The 23327-nt window shown below is 37.3% G+C and overlaps 1 protein-coding gene across 10 annotated transcripts in view; it reads right to left on the bottom strand.

The window, feature by feature from the left end:
• Positions 1-23327, bottom strand: part of GRIP1 (glutamate receptor interacting protein 1) — a 661409-nt gene that overhangs the window by 186613 nt on the left and 451469 nt on the right. For 9 of the 10 annotated variants that reach the window (XM_064590931.1, XM_064590925.1, XM_064590927.1 and 6 more), the window contains one exon: positions 3908-3988. The exons of the other annotated variant lie outside the window; for it this stretch is intronic. Coding sequence is in view for 8 of the 9 variants with exons in the window: in XM_064590925.1 (XP_064446995.1) it covers positions 3908-3988 (81 nt within the window). In the remaining variant the exon portion in view is untranslated. The remainder of the gene's footprint in view (positions 1-3907; positions 3989-23327) is intronic. 10 annotated transcript variants of the gene reach the window in all.

The raw sequence follows: 23327 nt of genomic DNA, 5'->3' as shown, positions 1-23327 counted from the left end.
AGGAAGAATGACTGATACAGACTTCATTCCATTATGGCCAAATTGATGTGTCTTTTTTTATATTCTAGGAGGAAAAAAAATCTCACACAAACTTTTGTAGCTCATTCTGGCTAGAGTTAAGATAATTTTCCTGGGGCACCAAAGTTTGGAAATACAATAGATGTGAATGCTTGATGTCTTCTTGCATTTGTGAATTGCCCAGAAATCTTTGTCAAGGCTAGCATAATCAAAGAAAGCTATCCTACTTGGAAAGAGGAAGCATGTCAAATAAATAATACATGAACTCTAGGCCTTGAGGTCTACAGTAGTAGCCTATCTTTTCCCTTCATTAATATTAGACAGACAGAATTAAATCCTTCATCTATCTCTAAGTTGGTAATGCAACAAATTATTGCAAAATGTGTTAAACTAGGAGTCAGTAGAGATTTCCTCTAATAATTTGGACAGACCCTTCAAGTGGTCAAATTTCAGTTCACCAGTAATCTGTCAAATAAACGGGAACAGATCAAGAGATTCTTTTTAATAAACATAGATGTGTGGTAGAATCTGTTACTTCAAAATATCTTTGTACTTGGAAATCATCTTCTCTTTGATTAAAAAAATGGGCAGAAAAGAGATTGAAAATATGACTCCTGAATATTTTTTAACAGACTTAACAGGTCTTTAATCTATATTTAAACTTCAGTGTTGTAGAGACACTCATGTCATTTTTTTACTATCATCATTATTAAAATTTTACAAAACTTTATGAAAGGCTAAAGAATCTTTTTTCCTGCACATTTAGTGTCATAAGAGACATGATTAAAATGACCAATTTCCAAATAACATGAATAATGCATTTCCTCTTTATCCAAAGCAAATGTATTTTGCTCCTAAGAGATGTTTAATCCATTCCCTTTTTTGAGAAGAGTAAAGGAGGAGGATGAAAGGATTTACAGTTAGAATTGTCACTTAAGAAAAGACACATATTTGACTTTTGAGTATAAAATAATTGCTGCAGTAATTCTGAGTTTAGACAGGGTATGTGGGTCTTGATACGAATGAAAAGCAAATTATATCTCTGTTAACATTCAAGGTTACCTCTTTGGGACAGAATTATTACAAGTTGCTCCTTGTTATGCCATGAAAATATTGGAACCCATGTTAAGAAATCTTGCCTATGTGTACGTGTGTAACTATTTATTCCAGGGAGCACCAGGTCTACATTTGTAGAATAAGTTTCAAAGAACTAAGCTTTCATAAAACTTGGATCGAGAAGCTTAATATGCCTTCCACTATCTTACACTCTTCCTCCACTACACTCTCACTCCTTCCATCAGAGAAAGCGCTAACACGAATGATCAAATTCAGTCAGCACTGTTGGATTGTTGAGAGTGGAGTTTGGGGGTAGATGTGAGGAAAACCATAGCTCCTTTAAGATTCCAGCTTCCTTGTGTTTGCTTTTGGTATTTGGGGCAGCAAAATGGCTGTAGGGCTGCATCTGCCCTGAGAGTTATCTTTTCACCAAGAAGATCCATGGTCTGCTAGATTAACCAAGAAAGACCTGTTTAGGCCTTCTTTCAATTCCTTGTTGCATTTTTCTCTAGACACAACTTTCCTTGCTACCAAGGTGGGAAAACACCTTTGAGAAGGGTAAGATTGGGAGGGGAGCACAGGAGAAAGAACAAAGGCTGCAAACTTGCATTTTGTTCTTATGGCTCCATGTGGTCCAATGGAGTTCAACAGGAGAACATTTCAGGATTTTTCAGCTAAAGCTTCCACAATTAATAAAGAGTGCGCATTTTCCCAGACTCTTCCTCTGTGCATTTCTTTCTCATGGACTTGGTAGGGGTAAAGGTAGTAAACACAGTAGGTGACGGGTCAAGACTTCTGGATGCTGGGTTAGATCTCTCCTTAAGTGACTTCTTGGCCATAGATCAAGGGAGGACACCCCCCCTTTTTTTTTGTCAGAACAAGAATTAATAGGTACTTTTAAGTAAGACAGTAAAGTCAAGTAAGTAAACGTTCAGAACTTCAAGCGTTAGAAGTCAGTCGGGAAGCAGTTTCTAAGAGGTTCCTTAATTTTCTCCTTATGATATAGTAAGTAATAATCAGCTATTAACCACTTTGGTTTCTTAGCCCTCTGGCTGGTGAAGTCTTTTTTCTTGGACTGTTCTTAATAAGAGGATTTTCAAGACCCTGAACCCTTCTGGATGCCACCTCATTAGAGATGAACTGAAAGGTGTTTGTCCATGTTTAAACCCTAAAAAAATAAGCTATGAAGGCTACAAGAAAGGTTTGTGATTCTAAATAAATTGATTCTATTAAACTGATATAAGGAGGACCAAAGGAAAAATTTCTGTAATGAAGAATCACTGCGTGTCATGAACTAAGGATTATGATGAACGACTTCTGTGTACCTAGCACGTAACTTAAAAAACTACTTAATGATCTTAGGGAAAAGTTTAGCCCTCAAACGTGATATAATTTAGTAACACTAGAGAACCCATGAAAAGAAAACAAGATTATAGTCAGTGCTTTTGTTCAACATCACATAAAGTGTTAAGGACGTTAGGAAGTCTTCACTCTTTCCAACAGAGGAGTAGTGCATACCAGGTAATGCAGAGAAGCCAGGAAGGAATTGATGGATAACTGGCATTCCTGAACTTCAAACTTTGGATACTTCCTTACTGCTGACAAGGAGAAAGTAGAGAACACAGCCCACAGCTGACTACAGTAGTTTTTCTAAATGTGACTAGCATTAAGAATGATGTTTTATAGAATGGAATAGAAGAAATCTCAGCACTGGGTGATGCCATCCAATTATAGAATTCAAATTACTTTAGAATCTTCAAAGCACACAAGCAAGAATGTATAACATATTTACAGCCTCTTTATAAGCCATGAACTTTCATAATGAATCCAAGCCTTCAGAATAAGAATAAAAATAACCACGTCATTCTTATAAAAGTAAATAATAATCATTAGCAGGGTTGCTCAGAAACTGGACTCATATTGCTCTTATTCAAATAGAAAAAATCCCCTTTTCACTGACAGACTTTGCCAAACCATTCAATTTAATGTTGGAAACACTGCTTTATTTCTCCTGAATTGTTACACTACTATGCTCTAAAACCCCATAGCAAAGGTTTAGTGGTACTCAATTTACTTGTATAAAATATATAAAGACATTATTTTTGATAAATGTCTAAATGTATTAATGGTTTTAACCCTTCTCTTAAGTACAGTTGCTTCCATGAGAGCTTTTCCATGGATTAACTAGTTTATATCAAGCTTGCATAGTATTTTGAATTTTTCTCCTCCTTTAGAACTTTTGTGTCATTCTCAAACTCAAAACTTGAAAATATTGAAGTTTTGGAGTAAAGGCATTTTAAGATATTTGTCCAAAATATTTTGTTTAAAAAACAGGTATCACTTACTGAATTAAAGAATCCTAATCACAGCTTCCTAAAGAGACAAAGCCCCAGAATTTTACAAGAGTTGCCCAGTGGAAGTAAATCCATGTTCAAAGAGCTAAGAAGAAAGGACCAATTTGTTATTCAGCAAATATATGTTCTGCCACAGCAATTTCGAACCCCTTTGTTCTGCCTTGTATGTCTCAGTAAAGAAATAGATGCTGCTGTGGAAGTCACCCCCTGGAAACAGAGAAGAGAGTAAGCAAATGAGTGAGAGCTGACATAACTTCAAGTCATTTTACAAAGGATTTGCACATAAGATGATTTCTCACAAGTTGGCAAGCTTTTCCAAGTCTAGCTGTTTTGAATATCCTTTGAACAAGTTGTGTAGAATGCAGTCTACACCCTATGAAATTGCATTGATTTTTATTACCAAGTTGGAACTATTTAGGATCACCAAATAACAGGGTTCAAAAGTAAAACAGCTGAAAAATCCAACAGTCTGGTCTAACCTGGGATGCTCTGTCTCCTCACAGCCAACGCTCCATCAGGCGGCTTTGTCTGGCTGGCGGATTTAGTGTAGGGGCTCTCATCTGCAAAGGTACAATGAAGCGTTTGGTTAATTTCCATCCAGTTTCTAATGTAGTGAAGATCTTTTAATGGATTGCAATCCTTCTGCCAGAGAGAGGTGATATGGTACGGGACAGGAGAAAGAGTCGGGAGATCTGAGTCTTAACCTTGACTTAGCTGTGAGACAAGCCATTTAAAATGTTCTGAACATTCATTTTCTCACCTATAGAAGAGGGAGATACGTTCTCATCTACCTCTTAGGAGTGTCAGGATCAAGCTATAGTGTACATGAAGGCATAAAAGGATAAGAACTATGCAAATATAGTGTACAAATTATTTGTCTTTCACCTAGATTCATTTATAAATAAGTATCAGTGAATATCACTAAGAGGAAGAGAAAAAAGGAATAAAATGGCTCAGTGGGCACTAAGAATAATCAGCTCGAAGAACAAAGGAAATGAAAAGAAATGTTATATTTCAGATGACAGAGCATTACAAGCAGATGACAGAGCATTAGTATTGCAGGAAAATAAAGACACACAGAATTAGTAGGTTCCTCTTGGAAGTGAGAAATGGCATCCAGAGCAAAATGGAGGGACAGGGACATTTAGAGTTAAGACCAGAGAAGCTATGTTGAGAACAGGGAAGGAATGATGGTTTGGCAAAAGAAGATGTATATTGCAATGGACTGATCCAACCTCTTTGAGAAAGAGATAAAAATAACCTACAGAACCATGAAGAGAACAACTGAAAACACAGAAGGACTAAAGCTCAGCATATCTGTGACAATTAGGCAAGAAGCTGAACGAACAAAACACTAAGTGACAAGATCATAGAGGTGATGGATCCATGAAAATCTAAGTAAAATGACTTATATTTAAATACAGAAAAGGATTTATTCTGGCTTGGAATACAGGAATAATGATCTAGGATGGCAAATATTAGGGTTAAAAAAGAAAGGAAGAATTCTTCCCAGTTTGCATGGGGCATTTGTATAAGATAAGAGATGTCTGAGTGACAACCTTCAACGTTTTCAAGAATAAGATGTATACGGCCTGAGTAGACATAATGTAAAATAGTTATCTAGCAAATCTAGTCAAGCTAGATGATCCAAATGGTACTTCTGGTCACACTGTAAGATAGGTTTGTTGTGGTTATTGTTGTAATAGGAAATCATTAAATGATTAAAAAGAACCATATTGTACATTGTAAACTATTAAATATTACAGTGATTTAATTCTTCAAGTAGGCTTTATCATCTGAAAACATTAATTCTCCCAAATAAGTAGTCTGTTTTTCAAAATTGAGGAACTCGATTCTGTTCTAGGATGTACTTCTGGTTGAAATGATTCACGATTTCTTCATAAAACTAACAAGGCCTTTATAAGCAATGACAAAAAGGAAAGATTAACACTGCTGTAGGCTGTAATTAACTTAAAAAATGGAAATCACGCTGTTTCATGTTTATATCCCATTTGTCAGACAATTCTTTAGGTTCTTCCAATCTTAGATGTAATCTACCAATTTTCAGATACCAATACAATCAACAGCATCATTTTTGCTTATGATACAGTATCCTGGATCCTTGACTCTTCTCCTTGCAAATGCAATGTTGAGTATTATCAGAAACCACAACACAAAATGTAAGCATTGCACTACAAAAGTCTCTATTTGCCCCACCACTTCCACTTGAGTATATGAGTGCTTTTCTCACAGTACTGATTTAATAACCAGGCAATATGCTTTATACAGCACCTATTAAAACAAACTTACTCTATGTGAAAATCTGGATTCTTTATAAAACCAATTAAAAATATATTTTCTTTCATAATCCAAAACTTTGAAACTGTATGAGTCCAGAGCACTGAGCCAAGGAGATATAGATCATAACAACCAGTTTTAGGGACAGCATCTTGGAAGCCTAAAGGCTTTCCTCAGTTTTCAGTTTGTCAAGAGTCCAGCCAATTAAAGTCTTGGGTTGAATCCAGCATTGGATTTTCTTACAGGGCAATAAGAGATTTGTCCAGGAGGCTCTGGGGGATTTTTGCACTCAATGCTCTATTTTGAGGAGTTTTTTTTTTTTTTAGAAATTTACCACTTTGCAATACAAGTAGTCAACCTTGGTAAAATTGTTTTCTCACTTATATTTGGAAACAGTTTCCTTGATTTAGAGCTGAGATAGTCTAGTAATGCACATCCTTATAAGGTTGAAACCACATTAGAGCTGGTCACCTGGCCAGCCTCTACATATCCATTCCCCAGCTCCCACCCCCACTCCGAGTATTAAGAGTGTCCTTACTGAGCGTAAACAAAAATCTAGAAGCCAAAAGTTGTATTGGTCAAAGTTCCAGACTGAAGTAATTTTGATATTATCTAAAAATAGCTTGCCAAAGTCAATCAGGTTGAAAGCAGTAACTCCTAAAGGTGAGTCAGAATCCTGGTAACATTTATCATGACACTTAAGGGGAGCACAGCAACACGGCAGTATGGCACCATTGAACATTTATGTGTGTGTTTTTATACGTGTCAGAGGTAGAATTTAGTGATTCATCAGTGGCATATAACACCCAGTGCTCATTACATCAAGTGCCCTCCTTAATGCCCATCACCCAGTTACCCCATCCCCCAGCCACCTCCCCTCCTGCAACCCTCAGTTTGTTTCCTAGACTTCAGCATCTCTTATGGTTTGCCTCCCTTTCGATTTTCATCTTATTTTATTTCTCCTTCCCTTCCCCTATGTTCATCTGTTTTGTTTTCTAAATTTCACATATGAGTGAAATCGTATGGTATTTGTCTTTCTCTGACTGACTTATTTCACTTAGCATAATACTCTCTAGTTCCATCCATGTTGTTGCAAATGGTAAGATTTCATTCTTTTTGATGGCTGAGTAAATTCCATTGTATATATACACCAGATCTTTATTCATTCATCTAGTGATGGACATCTGGGCTCTTTCCATATTTTGGCTATTGTGGACATGGCTGCTATAAACACTGGGGTGCATGTGCCCCTCCATACTGTTTTCCAGACTGGCTATACCAGTTTGCATTCCCACCAACAGTGTAAGAGGGTTCCTCTTTCTCCACATCCTTGCCAACATCTGTTGTTTTCTGAGTTGTTAATTTTAGTTATTCTGACCAGTATGACGTAGTATCTCATTGTGGTTTTGATTTGTATTTCCCTGATGCTGAGTGATGGTGAGCATTTTTTTTCATATGTCTGTTGGCCATTTGTATGTCTCCCAAGAAGACATACAAATGGCTAACATTTGTTTCTAAATAAACTTTTCCTAAGAATATCTGTTTATTTTAAACTGCTAGGAGGAATCATAGGCCTTTTATAAAAAGCTACCCATCACAGAATGGACATGAACTCTTGATGTGATTTACTCAAAGTCAACTCTTGATTCACAAACTTTGCTTGAAAGTAGAAGCAGAGAAAAGACACTAAATATATCAGTGGCTGATGGGTCCATAGTAGGATACTAAAGGATAAGAATGTCTGGGGTACATTTTAATCCTTGAGCATAAAGTCATGGAGAGCTATGGAGTCTTCTATTGCAGTTTTCTCATGTGTTCCTTAATGGAGATTAGTTGATATATCATTAGAATTTCATGGTTATAAGGAATGATTTAGACCACTCTTTCATTTTATAGTCAGGACTTAAAGTCCAGAGAGGTAAATTTATGAACACACATCTAGAGTGAGTCTGGATTGATCTTCTTTTATTTTTACTCCCATGCTCTTTCCTCCTTATGCTATATCCTCTTGGGTGAACAATGAGCTTTGATAGGTTCTTAGTTGCATGCTTCTGTATCACACAGGTAAGTGTCTGGACACCACTCCAGCAGAGAGCTTGCATAATATAAGTTAATTCCTATGAAGAAGGCTATGAAAATGAGCAGTCATAGCTAATTCCTTTTGTGTCTATATAAATCTCATTCCCCCTTCCTCCACATATTTGTTTGCCCAAAATGAAGCGTACTTAAATTGTACCACAGAACCAATCTATACTTTTAACTTCACTTTTTGGAAGATGCAAATTTAAAATAAATGCCAATACAATGCACTGTTCCTCAATAAGGGCCTTAAGAGTTTCACTGAATATAGGATCCATGTTAATACTTCTTTATCTTATCAGGGAGACACTAAATAGGCTTTCAAGTTCCACCTAATTACATAAATGAATTTTAAAAAATAGGTCAAATAATAAGGAATCAGTAGATAACATCTCCAGAACAGTGTCTGACACATAACATGCATTCATTAAACATTTGCTGATAGATGACTGAATTATATTCAACTTTTCAAACTAGAGCATTTATTATAAATTTATAGCCTATTCCTTTTAATGTCACATCATCACCCAACAGCTATTAAGCACTGACTTAACATGTATGTTAAAAATCTGCGACTCTTTGTAAAACTAATATTAAAATATATTTCTTTTCATTTTCATTCAGACTACAGAAAGATTTATCAAACAACTTTTAAAATAATGCCTTTAAGCAAAAGAATTCTGATTTTCACGCAGGACTTCCAGCTTTGACTTTGATGGTGGATCATATACAAAGGGAGCCTTATTGAAAGTCACCAAAGGGCAAAGCAGACATTCAACTGGTGAGTTACTGCTCACTGAAGTGAATGCTGTAAGTAATCATTAAGGGCATCACAGGGTGTCAGAACTGTCAACCTTTCCTAATGACATCTTAGCAGCTAAATAATCACTGTCACACTTGATGGCCGCCCACTGTCACAGGAGCTGTATATTGGTAATAACAAGGAGGAGCACAGGTCGCCTTTAGAGTGACATCCCATGAGGCTAGGGAAAATGCCTTCCACTAAATGGAGACTCGACTGTGACAGAGGCACAGAAAGGGCTTAGTCAAGCATATACTTAAAACAGAAGTGGAACAATGGGGAAAACCATCTGTCCCTCTCATTCCCCCAACTTTGGTCAGTCTCCTCATGTGCCAAACACAGGAGGGGCAAACACAGATCATTTGTTTTGGTTACATATTCCAAGTGAAGCTGGTGTTTGTAAACCTGGGAAGCTAATAGCAGGCACTAAGAAGTAATGCTTCATTCTGGATCATGACCAAAGCCCATGCTGGAGCTGAGAGAACCACATCTTGAGGAATGGACACAGGTCCCCTCCTATTCTCATAACCTTGAATGGCTGCCTGACATCAAACAGCATCCATGTGTAATCAGGCTGCTTCTTGTCTCTCCATCTCCTGCCTCCCCCATTTCCAGTGTTTGGGCTTCCCAGAGGGAGTGGATATGACTATGGTTTCAAGGATCCCCAGCTATATTCATGGCTTTGTTGAAGAAAAAAAAAATTAATGTCCTCTGGCTGAGACTAATCAGCCTATGCTAAACAATTCCTAGCAACCAATTATGCACAATTGAGGCACCTGCTAAGCCAACGGATCCCTTAACTTCTTGATTAGGGGAAAAAAAAAAAGGCATTTTCTGCAATTAAACATTATGACCATTCCCTAGCAGCGGGGAGATAGGCAGCTCATGGCACAATGTTCATGCATGTCATTACAAACTCAGAAAAAAACTCTGTTTTTCGTGAATGAACAAAATGAAATCCATTGTGAAGGGAATAATCTGTCCCTTGAATTCAATTACATTCCACAAACTTTAGTGCCTACTGTGTGCAAACTAGGAATCAAAGTGGATAAAAGATAATAAAACTTTAAGTGGAATGGTGATTGAAGAATCCTTATTGCTTCGTGGGTTTGAGACTAGAACATGTGCTTCATTAGCTGAGGGGAGACATGAGCACAGGCTTAGGGTACTGGTGGAGGGGGCGGGGCACAGGAAGAGAAAGAGAGCTCTATTGCAACAAACGTATACAGAATTCTGCAATCAGAAAAATCAAGAAACAGGCCATTTTACTTTTCAACTAACATGGAAGTTTTGTGTGATGTGGGACCATAATCTTTTCAGGACCTGGATCTTGTGAACATTTTATCCCAGCCCAGCATGAACGTATCGTAAGTCGGCTGTTTCTCTTTTTTAGACACTAGACTTCCAGTTTAGTTTGCTGCCTTGGTGGTTTGATGGCACATTCTAAAATTTAAGCAAGATTTCCTATAGGGTAGCTGTCAAAGGGTTTTAACAATAGACTTACTTATATCTTATACTTATTAAAATAATGTATAAATACGAGCACCATACCCCACACAATTTAAAGAAAAACACACTCAAAGATATGGCCCAGTCCGCCTCTTCAAACCCAAATAGTTCTTAATCTCTGATAAAATAACCTTTTCCCCCCTAGGGCCAAACAAAAAAAATGCACCCTCAATCTTTCCTAGAGTCAGAAGCTTCTGAGTTGTACATGGGTTTCAGTTCTACTACTGTGGTGTGTTGAAGCAATGACATGGATAACTGCTTACATCTGACCGTGAGAATGGATTAGTTTAATCTCCTTGCCTAATGGATGAAGTAGTCCACAAACTAGGTTTAAACCAGAAGGGAGCGGGAATGATCTGAGCTTGATGGTAGAAGGCAGAGGCAGTGTGTGCTCCTCCAGGCCAGTCTTCTTCCTACGAAGAGATGGTTTCCCTCCTCTCTTTTGTTAGCTGTTTTGCATCTGCATGACATTATTGTCCTTCCTGGACTCTGCAGGTTTCTGTACAGTTTTATAAATCAGACACAGATGTGATTTATATTCTTAAAGGGGACCAGGTCTTTTGCTTTTGAACATTAAATAAAGAAATCATCCAGAGAGTGACTTCATTTTAAAAACAAATGTACAGTGGCTTCTTCACAATGATAGAATGTCCTCTAAAATTATATTAATCACAATCACATAACCATTTCAGGGATCAAATATTACAGCTAAAAACAATGCCAACAGTAGAGTTCATATTGCTGTAGGCCTGTTTTACAAGACCATTTTTCTCCCTCACTGCTCCATTAACTAACTCCTTGCTACTCAAAGTGTGGCCCATAGACAAGCAGCATGGGCATCATCTGGGAGCTTGTCAGAAATGTAGAATCCCAGGCCCCACCGCAGACCTTTGGAATCAGATTTAACAGAATCTTTGGGTGATCTGTAATGCCCATTAAAATCTGGGAAGCCCTGTTCCAATTGATTTGACCAACAGCAACAGCATAGGTAGTGAGGATGCATCTGTTCTGATTGTCACCTGATTGTGTCAGTGGTGGCCCATAAAGAAGCTGTCAGAATAGCTTCAAGGATATCCCCAGTTCTGAAATACTGTAATTATCAAATTACTTATGGAATGATTTCCTCAAATGGAAATGAAACTGTTGCAATGTTATGATTCTAAGTGAATTCCATCTTCTCTTGATTCACTTTAAACCCTCTGACAATCCTAAAATGGCTAGTTTATGGGGGTAACTGGATACATCTAAGGTCAGATTACCTACAGCAGTTGATTGATTAAGGCAGAGACAGGAAACAGTAGGGTGTTATTACCCCTGAGCCATAAAAGACAACTGAAAATGAAAAGTTATGTCCTGTCTCATGGTAGGGACATGCGGGAAAGAATCTTCTGTGGTACTATCTCCTTAAACTCTTTTCTTTAGAAACAAGGTTACTCCCTTGCATGCACACAGTTCTCTTGGAACCAGGAAGTTCTCCAGCACAGAACCTGGCCTATGATCTTTGTGCGGGCATGCACAGGACCACTGTGGCCCCCGAGCATCTGGTCAACCTTGTGGAAGTGGTCTGCAGTAACTGTGCTGCTTGGTGATGCCTATGGGTTTTTTGGAAGAGTAATATCTCGAGCCAGGTTAATTTGTAAATCCTCTCTGAAATTAATGAGCATGAAATTGCACATTTTCTGCCTCTGGCATTTCCATTGCTCATGTGTCTAAATCACAAATGATAACTCCTATACTTCTTCTTAGTATTGTTTCCAGTAGGAACAGATGAACAAGAGTCACAGCAATCACCGACTGGCCTCATCAGCAAAGAATTGACATTTCTAGAGGGATGGACACTATGCCAGGAGGCTTATTTTCATTACCATATCAGATCCCAATTAAAAACTTTAAAAAGTTAAATTCAGTACAGCTTCTATATTTTCTATATGTAGGGAGGGTTATATGCTTTAATTCTCTGACTTTACCACCAATTATGCCTGCTAATATTCTCGGTATCTTTACACCATGAAATACGTGTAGGTTCAACAAGCTCTTAGCATTAAAATAATAACGTAGTGAAAAATATGAATTACTTCAGGGTAACAAGTACTGGCTATCTGAAGCCACATTTGCTAATTCTTATTTAAAAAGTGCACCATTATTCAGGAAAAAGTATTTGAGTATAAACAGGCTAGAACATACCTGAATATTACTGGAGGGTCATAAGAATCAATGATTATATATAATAGCAGATAGAGCTGGGTGGATCAATAGAAATAAATAAAACATTTAGAGAAATTAAGGTTCCCCCCATTTTTTTGACCAATAATAATATGAAATTAAGAAGTTACTTTGATAAATACAGAGAACAAACTGGTGTTTGGTAGAGGGGGGATGGGTGGGGAATGGGTGAAATAGGTGAAGGAGATGAAGAGTGCACTTATCTTGCTGAGCACTGAGCAATGTATAGGATTGTTGAATCATTGTACATCTGAAACAAATATAATACTGTATATTAAGTATACTGGAATAAAAAATAATTTAAAAAAAGTTACTTTGACACATACTGATCACAATTTCAACTGCAGTACATCTGGGGAAAAAAATTTTAAAGTACATAGATTTCCTAGAGATAACTCATGAAACTTCATGTCTTCACTAAAAAGATTGAGATTTTTAAAAACATTCCAATAATAATGGTCACAGTTTCAAAACTGGATCATTTAAATGATTATATCTCTTGGTTACTCAGATCTCTTCATTTTTTGGTCCCTTTGTCTGGGACAGTTTTAGCATTTCTAGTATAAGCTGCAGAGAAGAAGAAGGAGCTTTTTGTAAAAATCAGGACTCTCCAAGAGCTCTTCTTTTAGATGATATTACTATGACGCTTTCTATATTTAGAACATTTCAGTATGAAATATCAGTTGCAAGAATGAGGTTAAAATTTTTGGAAAAAATAAGAGGAAGCAAAATGCAATTAGGGTGACTTCATTTTAAGAGGTCTACATCTTGTGCCAGTAAGTGAATAAACACTGGATATCATTAGATAAAAGAACGATTAGCCTACAGTTGTGGGGTGGAGCTTTCTGGTATAGGTTTGATTATTGAGAAAATAGCCTTTAAAGCCCTCACTACTATTATATTAAAACCGAGAGCAGTGTGGAGTATACTACATGTCTAGCACCGTGCTTAGTACCTCATAGACATTATCAATATTCACAACAATATAATTGTGCAGGTACTCAAAACATGAGGATATGGAGGCTTATAGAGATGAAATAACATGCTTGAATGTTCCCAGGGAGCAAAGTGCAGAAACGAAGCTTTAACTTACTTGTCTTTATAGGGTCGGCTCTTCACCACAATGATATATTATTTACCAAAATTTGATTCACATCCATTTTTATAATTTCTGTGTGTGTGTGTGTGTGTGTGTGAAAAGAGAGGCACATTTTCATACACTCGTCACTCCTGGGTGTATTTTGCGTGACTACATATCACTGGTAAAGGATGGGACTTGGGGCTGCATTTGAAGATTTCCTGGAATTTCAGTTTAGAAAAGAAAATATCTTCTCCCAGTTTTTAGATCTCACTTCCTTGCCATGAATTCTTAGCTTAATCTATGATATAAGATTCAAGTTTTTTTCTGGCACATAAACAAATCACTTGAAAGAATGCCTTTTAGCCAAGAAGCCCCAAGCATTTTAGGAGATGAAATCTGGCTTAGTTTACCTCTCTAACTCCTACTCTATGCCAACCATTCTCTACTGACAGAGCGTTTATGAACTGGTTCCTACAAGTGGTTTATCATCTTAAAATGAATAAATAGTGGGACATTCTCTTTTCTCCTTTCGTATTCTAGACACCATGTTCATAGCCTGCTGCTTACAATATTTCAAACCTTTCATGAGTGTTCATGCAGCTAGAAGGGGAAAATAAATCTTGGACCAGGCGACAACTAGCAATACAATGGAGAAAATGGTGGTATGCCTCGTGCGGTTGGTAAAGGAGCTCATTGAAGTCTGTCTTTCCTCTTCCTCTGGCTCCCCCAGACCATATCTACAAATAGCCAGCCCCCAGAGTAGGGGTGCTGCAATCTCAGTGCTCAGACTAAGGAGTGGCTCTGTGCAGCGGAGTTACTGGACAGATAGGTGCAGACTCTTCGCTAGACCTAACAATTTCACAGGGAGCCAACGAAGCCCAGTGACTAACACATATTAGCTATTCTTTCCAAGACTGTCATCTCTTCTGGCCTTGGCTCATTTCAGGACCTATCTCTGAACTCACTTTTTAATAACTTATAGTTTTAAAAAATTCCCAGGTTTAAGCTCAATTTGTAAGTGTGAGCTAGTATTGTTATATACCATTTTAGAGCCAACACCTTTTTGCCCGTTAGGTGAAGGGTGAGAATCACATTTAGATGCCTTGGGAATAATATACTTCATACATATGCCTTGGATTGCCACATGTTTTGCTTTATTAATTCATTGCTAGGTCAAGCAATAGCAGATGACTGCTTATCAAACAGATGACATGTTTTTAATGCACGATTAAAGCAGGATTTATCATGGCTGTCAGAATCCAGGGAGTGTGTGATTTTTGTTATTTAAAGCCCTACTTTGGATACTCTCCGGTTTTACAGGGAGAGGTGGTGATTATACAGACAAAGCCTTACAAGGGTGTTAGACCTGAAATAATTTTTGTATGCAAAACATTAAACCCATTTAATACACCAGAATTTTACTCTAATGCAACTTTCATAGTTCATATGGCTCTGTCAGTTACTGTGTGACCTTGGACAAGTAACTTATTCTCTTTGAGCACCAGTCTCCTCACCTATAAAATGGAAATAGTACTGTACCTACCTCCTAGGATTGCTGTGAGGATTGAGTAAACAGCGTAAATAAAGCACCAGGACTGATCTGAGTTCAAAAGGTGGTGGTTCCATCCATTAACCTGGTGTATTAGGAAGCTGAGGGATAGACAAGAGTCAGCAGAGATCCCTCAGCAACAAATGTTTTCACGATAGCCCTTACCATACTATCCTATAATCATCGACCTGTTTTTCTTCATAATATGAACTCCTTTGAGTGGGGATTTACTTTTGCAGTTATAGATATTATTATCCCCATTTTCACAGATCAGAAAACTGAATCTCAGGGAAGCTAAAAATCTTTCTAAGGCTAAACAGCTAATAAGTGGCTGACCATTCATTCCTAATACTGCTGCACTGCCTCAATAAAGAGAGCTTACACAACAAACAAACCTTAGTGGAGAGGGAAGAGTGTTCTCTGACTATTGTAAACCAAAATGAATGTTGTCCAACCTGTCCTTCCATTTACTATCATAATGAAGAGGCAGATACTTGACACGTCATTTTTTCAAAGCTATGGGATACCATTTGCAGAGTTTTCAGTTGGAGAAATTCACTGATATTAAGTGGTCTATTATGTTTCAATTTGCCAGTGGCAAAATAAAAATTAAAACCCAAGGACCTAGATTTAATAGTCCAAAGATGATCAAATTATCTTCATTTGCTACTGAGACAAATTATTCAGACATACAATTTCCTCATGAATTACTTGCTTGTTTAACTCTCCTTGGGTTATATCTACTTCATCAACTTCGCTACTTTTTCACATAAATCTTGCCTGAACAAAGATTCAACTTTTATAGTTAATTGGGACAAACAAGGAAAATGCAAATAAACTCCACAAAATGTGAATGTTTAATTTTGAACTGATTTTGTAGCATTATACTCACTAGGACTCTTCCAATTCTCCAATTAACAAGTTACTGACATGTACAAACATCTAGAATAAAAGAAACCTTTTCTTCCATCACTGTTTGTCAGTTTCATTACTGAATTTGGGTCTGCTTTGGGACATTTCAATCATGAAAGTAATCATGGAAAACTGTATTGGGTTCTATTAGCAATAATACCTTAGAGGAGGTTCATTTATGATAACTAAAACTTTCTCTGATTCACTCTCATCTGCCATGTAATTTGCCTTAAGGTATTTTAAAATCACACTGTCAAAGCTTTAGAAGGGTTCTTCTAAGCACTTAACTCTGAGCCACAGTGTATTTTTAAACAGAGATTTTTATGAAATCCAATGTTGACAGCAAATCACTAAGTATTTTTTCAATGTAAACATTGTTTAAATTTTCTAGATCAGTGTATATCAATGCCATATGAGACAATCAGGGAGATCTATATCTATATTTATATATCTGTTATCTATATATCTGTATCTGTATCTATATCTACATATACATAAATACACACACAAATACATACATATATATTTGATAGATGCAGTTAACCCTACAAAAATATCTATATACCTAAGAACACTGGTAAGAAAAAGTATGCATATGAACAGGAGATCTAAAAGGACCTTTCAACCCCAAGACAAGCCTCCTCTCCTATCCTATAGGGCAAATGCCATGGGCAGAAGTTGGAGGCCATCACCTTTATCCCGGTGACTTCCTCTTTTTTTTTAAATTTAATTTTATTATGTTATGTTAATCACCATACATTACATCATTAGTTTTTGCTGTCATGTTCCATGATTCATTGTTTGCATATAACACCCAGTGCTCTATTCAACTGACTTCCTCTTGAGTCCTGCAGTAAAATGAGCAAGACCTTAGAGCTAATGGCAAGAATCAAGATGGTACGGAGCATCTAGAATATTCAAGAAATGTCAACTTTTAGAAAATACATGCAAATTTGTGCTTTAAGTTATATAAATTCTCAGACTTTGGAATTCTATGTTTAGGATTGCCATATTATAACAAGAGATGCTTTCAGAGAAATTGCAATTTAGCTTGGAGACATCCTATAAATATGTAATATAGGTCCATAGCTTATAGAAGAACAGAACAGTTATGTGAGAAGTTAATTTATCCAGGGGTCCAAAGTGAGTAATTCAAACCCAGCATAGCAGACATTGTGGAGGTGGGCATGATGACCATTTGATATGTACCATCTACATGTGTATTGCAGAAAGACACAGCTTAGACAGGGTAATTAGGTGTGTGTTGATCTACTGAGCAATCTGGGTACTGATTTTAAGTAGCATCTGCCTTCACGTTTCTCCACGGTATACTGCAGCTTTTACTGGCTTCTATTTTGCTTAAGACAAGCTTAACAAAACATTTGCTATTTATTGTGACAGAAAGAGTAAACAACACATAATGGCTATGCTGGTACAATAAAGCTAAGATATTTGCTTCTTTGACAATTAGGGATGTATTGCTTGAAATAAGTACAAGTGTTTGTACATTATCTGAAAAAGTCACATTTATGTAAACAGAGATCATAAAACTGAAATATGAAAGCCCTGCCAGCACTACTCCTGTCAGCAACTTCCCTCCAGGAAACCAGTTCAAGGGATACTTTTCAAATTCCAATTATGGGAGATTTTAGCTAAAAATCTATTAGGTCACACAATTCTTTGTTAAACCAAGTAGAAAGCTTTACAACCTTTCTTAAATATCTACACACTTAATTGGAAAAAAAAAGATGTTAAATTTGGTGGAGAAATACCAGAAAGCCTCAAGCACCTTGCATAATTAAATCATCTTTTCCCGTTTCCTTTATCTGTTTTCCTTTTGATCCCAGAACTTCTTGCATTGCATATTTGCACGTAACTGAGATGCAGCATGATGCAGAGGTTGGACCTCATCCCACGGGCCCCTAGGCTCAGTGGAGAGCAAGCTGGTCGGTGAGTAATGTCTATCAGACTTAAGACCTGTATGTCCACCCACTAAATGATCTCTTCTCATCTAGATTGCAAATCATGTAGGCCTCTTACAAATTTCATAAATAGAAAGGAGGCAAACATTTACCCCATTTGTATTTCTGCCACCAGTAAAGATAAGCCAACTGGAAGTAGGTGAGAGAAGGCAATTCTTTATTTTTCTTCTACAACTCTTCTCCTTTTTAAAAAAAAAATAATAATTTTATTATTATTTTTTAGATTTTATTTTTAAGTAACCTCTGCCCCCAATATGGGGCTTGAACCCACAACTCCGAGATCAAGAACCACATGCTCCACTGACTAAGCCAGCTAGGCGCCCCTCTCTCTCTTTTTTTTTTTTTCTAAATTGAAGTATAATTGACCTACAATATCCTATTTGTTTCAGGTATACCTCAAAAGCATTTAATACTTTTATATATTATGAAATGATCCCCACAAGTCTAGTTACCATCTGTCACCATACAAAGTTATTACAATATTACTGACCACCTTCCCCATGCTTCACAGTTTATCTCCATGACCCATTTCAAGCCCCACTCTGGTAACTAACAATGTGTTTCCTGTATCTATGAGTCTGCTTCTGTTTTGTTTTGTTTGTTCATTTATTTTGTTTTTTAGATTCCACATACAAGTGAAATCATATTATATTTGCCTTTCTCTGTCTGATTTATTTCACTTAGCATAATACCCGCTAGGCCCACCACATTGTCACAAATGGTAAGATTTCATTCTTTTTTGTGGCTGAGTAGTATTACATTGTATATATAACACATCTTCTTTATCCATTCATCTACGGATAGACAATTGCTTCCATATTTGGCTATTGTAAATAATGCTGCAGTAAACATAGAAGTGCATATATCTCTTTTGGATTGGTGTTTTCATTTTCTTTGGATAAATATCCAGAAGTGGAATTGCTGGATCATATGGTAGATCTATTTTTAATTTTTTGAGAAACCTTTATGCTGTTTTGTATAGCGGCTACACCAATTTACATTTCTACCAACAGTAGAGTATGAGGGCTCCCTTTTCTCTACATCCTCACCAACACTTATTTTTGCCTTTTTGCCAACAGTCAATCTGACAGGTGTGAGGTGATATTTCATTGTGGCTTTAATTTGCATTTTCCTAAGGATTACTGATGTTGAGCATATTTTCATGTGCCTATTGGCCATCTGTATGTATTCTTTCAAAAAATGTTTCTTAGAGTCCTCTGCTCATTTAAAAATTTTTTTTTACTATATATTTTTCTTCTTAAGGCTTAATAGCAACAGAGTGCATGTGCGTACTAGTTTTATATTATATTCACCGGATGCCTAATGTTTCTCAGCAAATATGACTGCCAAGAATTCAAACATCGAAATGGGGCTTCTTTTGTGGAGAGGTAACTTGGTAATGTGGAAGGCACCCACGCTTTATAGTCATAAAATGCCTGAAACTTGGTTTCTCCGTTCTAATGGGCACATTACATAAATCGTCTAAGCCTTAATTTTCTCATCTCTCAAGCAGGGAGACCAATACCCGTTTTTCACACTTGTGAGAATTAACTGGGAGAACACGTGTAAAGACCTCAGGATGTGGCAAAGGTTCAATAATACCAGCTCCTTCCTGCCACTCTGGCCTGGTAAGGTGTCAGGGACCTCCTGGACACTCAATAAGTGTTAACTGATCATATTTAGTAGGAATAAAACTCATGCAAGTGGGGATTTTTAAGGGCCTAGACTTCTTCTTTTTCATTTGTTTTTATTTTATTCTGAGGGATTGTCAGAACCCTGACAACTGAGAACAAAGGCACCACTGTTCACACATAATTGAATTACTTAGAGATGAGTTCTGAGAGGGCTAAAAACACAGTTAAATAATCCTAAAAATACACATGAAACCTATTAAATATAAAACATATCTTTAAAAAATAATATGGTAAATCCTCCCAGAGGCACAACTTAGTCCCCTAAAGCAGACACGTCAGGTGGGCAAATGCCAATTCTTTTATGGTACCAGAATATCATTTATTAAATTACGTCTTTTATAGTGCCCTGGTGGCCCTGGGACTAATGCTCCTCGTAAAAGTTTAAGTTAGAATGAGAAAAATGACTTGCTCATCTGATCCTTTATGCATAATTATCACTAATTGCACAAATCTGGTTTGCATTTTTTCCACTGAATATCTCCAGTGGCATTGTTTTGTATACAGCCCAGCTCTGGGATGCACATGCTGCCTACACATAGAATGCTTTTTACATTATAATTCAGTTCAGAATTTTAATTAAATAAATTAGAAACAACTGAATAACAAGGCAGCCACAGCTTTTAAATAATGAACTTGCACTAGTATCCTTGCTTCGCATGACAAATGATGACAGAGGACAGGGTGGTATCATTATCCAGTCCGGCAACAACTATGAAAAAAAGAACTTTTTAATTTCTTTCTATAAAATTTTATTTTAAAATGTGAAATATGGCAAAATACCAAGCACTCTTGGGTATTATAAATCATCTCCTAGCTAGGAAGAGAGATCTGCTGGAAGGCTGCCCAGGACACACCGTTTTATTCTCTTTTCCTGAATCACTATTCGGGGGCAATTACTTTTCATCAGATTTAAGTTTCTTCTCTGCAAGCACTAAAAAAGTGTTTCTGTGTCCTGGAGTTTAAAACGATAAAAATAGTACACACTTAAAACGCAGTATAGGTAGCACTGACTTCTGATCAGAAGGTTGTCTCCTATTAATGTTATTTTAAATCTATTCCTTGATCTCTTCATTCTTGACATTTTGGCAACATCACAGGAGTCAGTCTCTCTGTGTGCGTGGGTTTAGGTATACCAGATGGTCCTAGCTTCCCACTTACCTCAACAAGCACACTTTTTTTTGGCCTCCACTGATTGATGCCTCCCTTCCCTTCTCTCGTCCCTCTTTCAGCCTATGAACATGGATATGCCTCTCCTTCTCTTAGCTACGCCCCCCATCTCCACCAGTTCCATGCCTTTAAATGCTAATGATTCCCATATTTATATCTGCAGCCATGGCCTCCCCCTGAACCCGGGACTCAGGATATACAACTGTCTGTCTATCATTTCGCTTGAATATTGAAAAGGCATTTCAATCTTAACGTGTCCAAAATAGAATGATTGATTCTCCCCCACCACTAGTACTCCATGGCACTCCACTCAAGCAGTTACTACAGCCCCAAACCTCTGAATTATCTTGGATTCTCTTTTGCCCTTACATTTTACCTTGAATTCATAAGCATGTTCTGCTGGCTCTTCCTTGGAGTATTTACCCAATCCATTCACTTATCACCACCTACACCGCAACCACCCTGATCTAAGTCACCATTATCTCCCTGCACTACTGAAATAGACTCCCAGACTTGCCCATTTATTGCCCATATGACTGCCTGAGTTTATCTCTTAACCCCCTCCCCCCGCAAAAAGTCATAATACTCTTTGGCTTAAAGTTCTCCAGAGGCTTTCCGTTATACTTAGAGTAACATGTAGAAACCCAACCATGGTGTCAGGTATAATCTGGCCCTACTCAACTCTCTTGCCTCATGTTGTATCTTTCTATGTTTCTCCTCTCCATTCACTATACTCCAGCCACAGCGGCCTTCCTCTGGCTCCTTGACCACGGTAAGGTCATTCTCACCTTAGAGCTCTTACTCCTGCTATTCCTTCTACCTGGAACATTATTTCCCCAGGGCTTGGCACAACCAGCCTCTTATTACTCTGATTTTGTTGAAATGCTATCTCTTCATCCTTGGGCATCCTTTCCCAATTTGGCCCTCTCTTCCCAAGCCACTCTCTGTCCATTAACGTATTTTTATTTCTTTTCCAACACCTAGAGCTATCAGCAATGTCTGTTTATTTACTTGTCTGGTGTCTATTTCCTCCACTAGAATATGAACTGCATGTGAGCAGGAGCCTTGCATATAGTCTATGTGTCTTAGCACATAGGAGGTATTTGTTGAATGAATATTTTGAATGCATTCCTGACCAACATATTTATGTAATAATGTATAGACATACCATGTCATAAAGTCAAATACAGCAACTAAAATCCTTTATAATAATTTAAAATAATGAAATCATGCTCTTGGCCATAGAGCTCAAGAACTGGGAAGGACCTTAGAAATTATAGGGCAACCTCCTTACTTTACAATGTTTTGAGGATCTGAAAGGGTCAATGAGCCACTAAAAGTTCACAAAGGAAGAGAGAGGCAGAGTCAGGCCTGCCCAGGTCCCTGGATTTGCAGCATCAAATACAGTGCGCTGCTCCTTATTATATATTACACGTGAGCAATTGTATAGAACTCATTGACAACATAAGAAACCTAAATTCAGCATCAAAATACACAGACACTATGTACCAGTAAAAGTAGGATTTTGAAGCATAAATTTGATCTATCTTAAATGAATATGCTAATGTTTGTAATAAATGGTAATCTTTTAATGAAAAGTATGCTTGCATGAGAATTTAAAATACCTTTTCAGGGACCGCTGAATGACACGTCTCTAGAAATATGACCAGGAAAATTTTAACTGACACTTAGTTTCTCTCCATAAATGTCTATAAATATCACTTCCAGAAATCTTCATAGCTGCATCTCATTGTCTGGGTGGCTTTAGTTAAGAGACACAATGATGTGTATGATTCAGCCCTTTTGTGTACCCAGGGATTTCATAAAATTGAGAGAGGCCTACACTACTTAAAATTTTTGAGACAATTGGTAATTTTTTTTCTGAAAAATTTTTAACTGAAATGGGGTTACCCAAATTATGGAATACTTTAAGTATTTATATTGAACAAATTAACATATTAACCTCCAAAGAGTGCCTTATAATTAGTCATATGATTTATAAAATATATTTATCTCTCATGAACTTAGAGTTCTAGGATCTAATACACTGTGAAATTGTAAGAGGAACACTTAACGCCTTGCAACGCTGTCCATGAATCTCTGGGACACGTATATACAAATAATGGTAAAAATCTAAGCTTGAAGGTCTTTATAAAAGTGAGACCTGAGCCAAGTGGCCCTCTTAGCGCCCATGACAGGCCTTGTATATCTGATTTTCTTTGCTTTCTACCTTTATCCCAACCACAAGCAAGAGGTATGGGGAGAGGATGGGGGGGGGGATGGGGGAGGCATTAGCCTCAACAGGCAGCTAAAATCAAGTGTACAAAAAAGTGAGGGAGGGACAGAAGCTTTTTGTCTCAGAACTGGAAAACCGACCAACCAAGTAAGTAGAAGTAACTGATGTGACTGTCTGCATCTCTCTCAACCCACTCGCTCTCTGATTCTCAGGGGGAAAATGAGTGGCTGTTTGGGATTTACAGTCACTATGGCCTAATCCCGAATGAGGACAATCTGCTCTGGCCAAATCCTGACATGCACATGCCAGGCATGGACTGAAATTAAAGCAAAATACCCATTTATTAGAATAAATCCCAAAAGGCCTT

The sequence above is a fragment of the Mirounga angustirostris genome, unplaced genomic scaffold (assembly GCF_029215605.1).
Source record: "Mirounga angustirostris isolate CCGP_5_RB_7025 unplaced genomic scaffold, mMirAng1.0.hap1 SCAF_5, whole genome shotgun sequence".
Taxonomy (NCBI): Eukaryota; Metazoa; Chordata; class Mammalia; order Carnivora; family Phocidae; genus Mirounga; species Mirounga angustirostris.
Note: the sequence above shows the minus strand (reverse complement) of the source record. Positions and strands in the feature narration are given on the sequence as shown.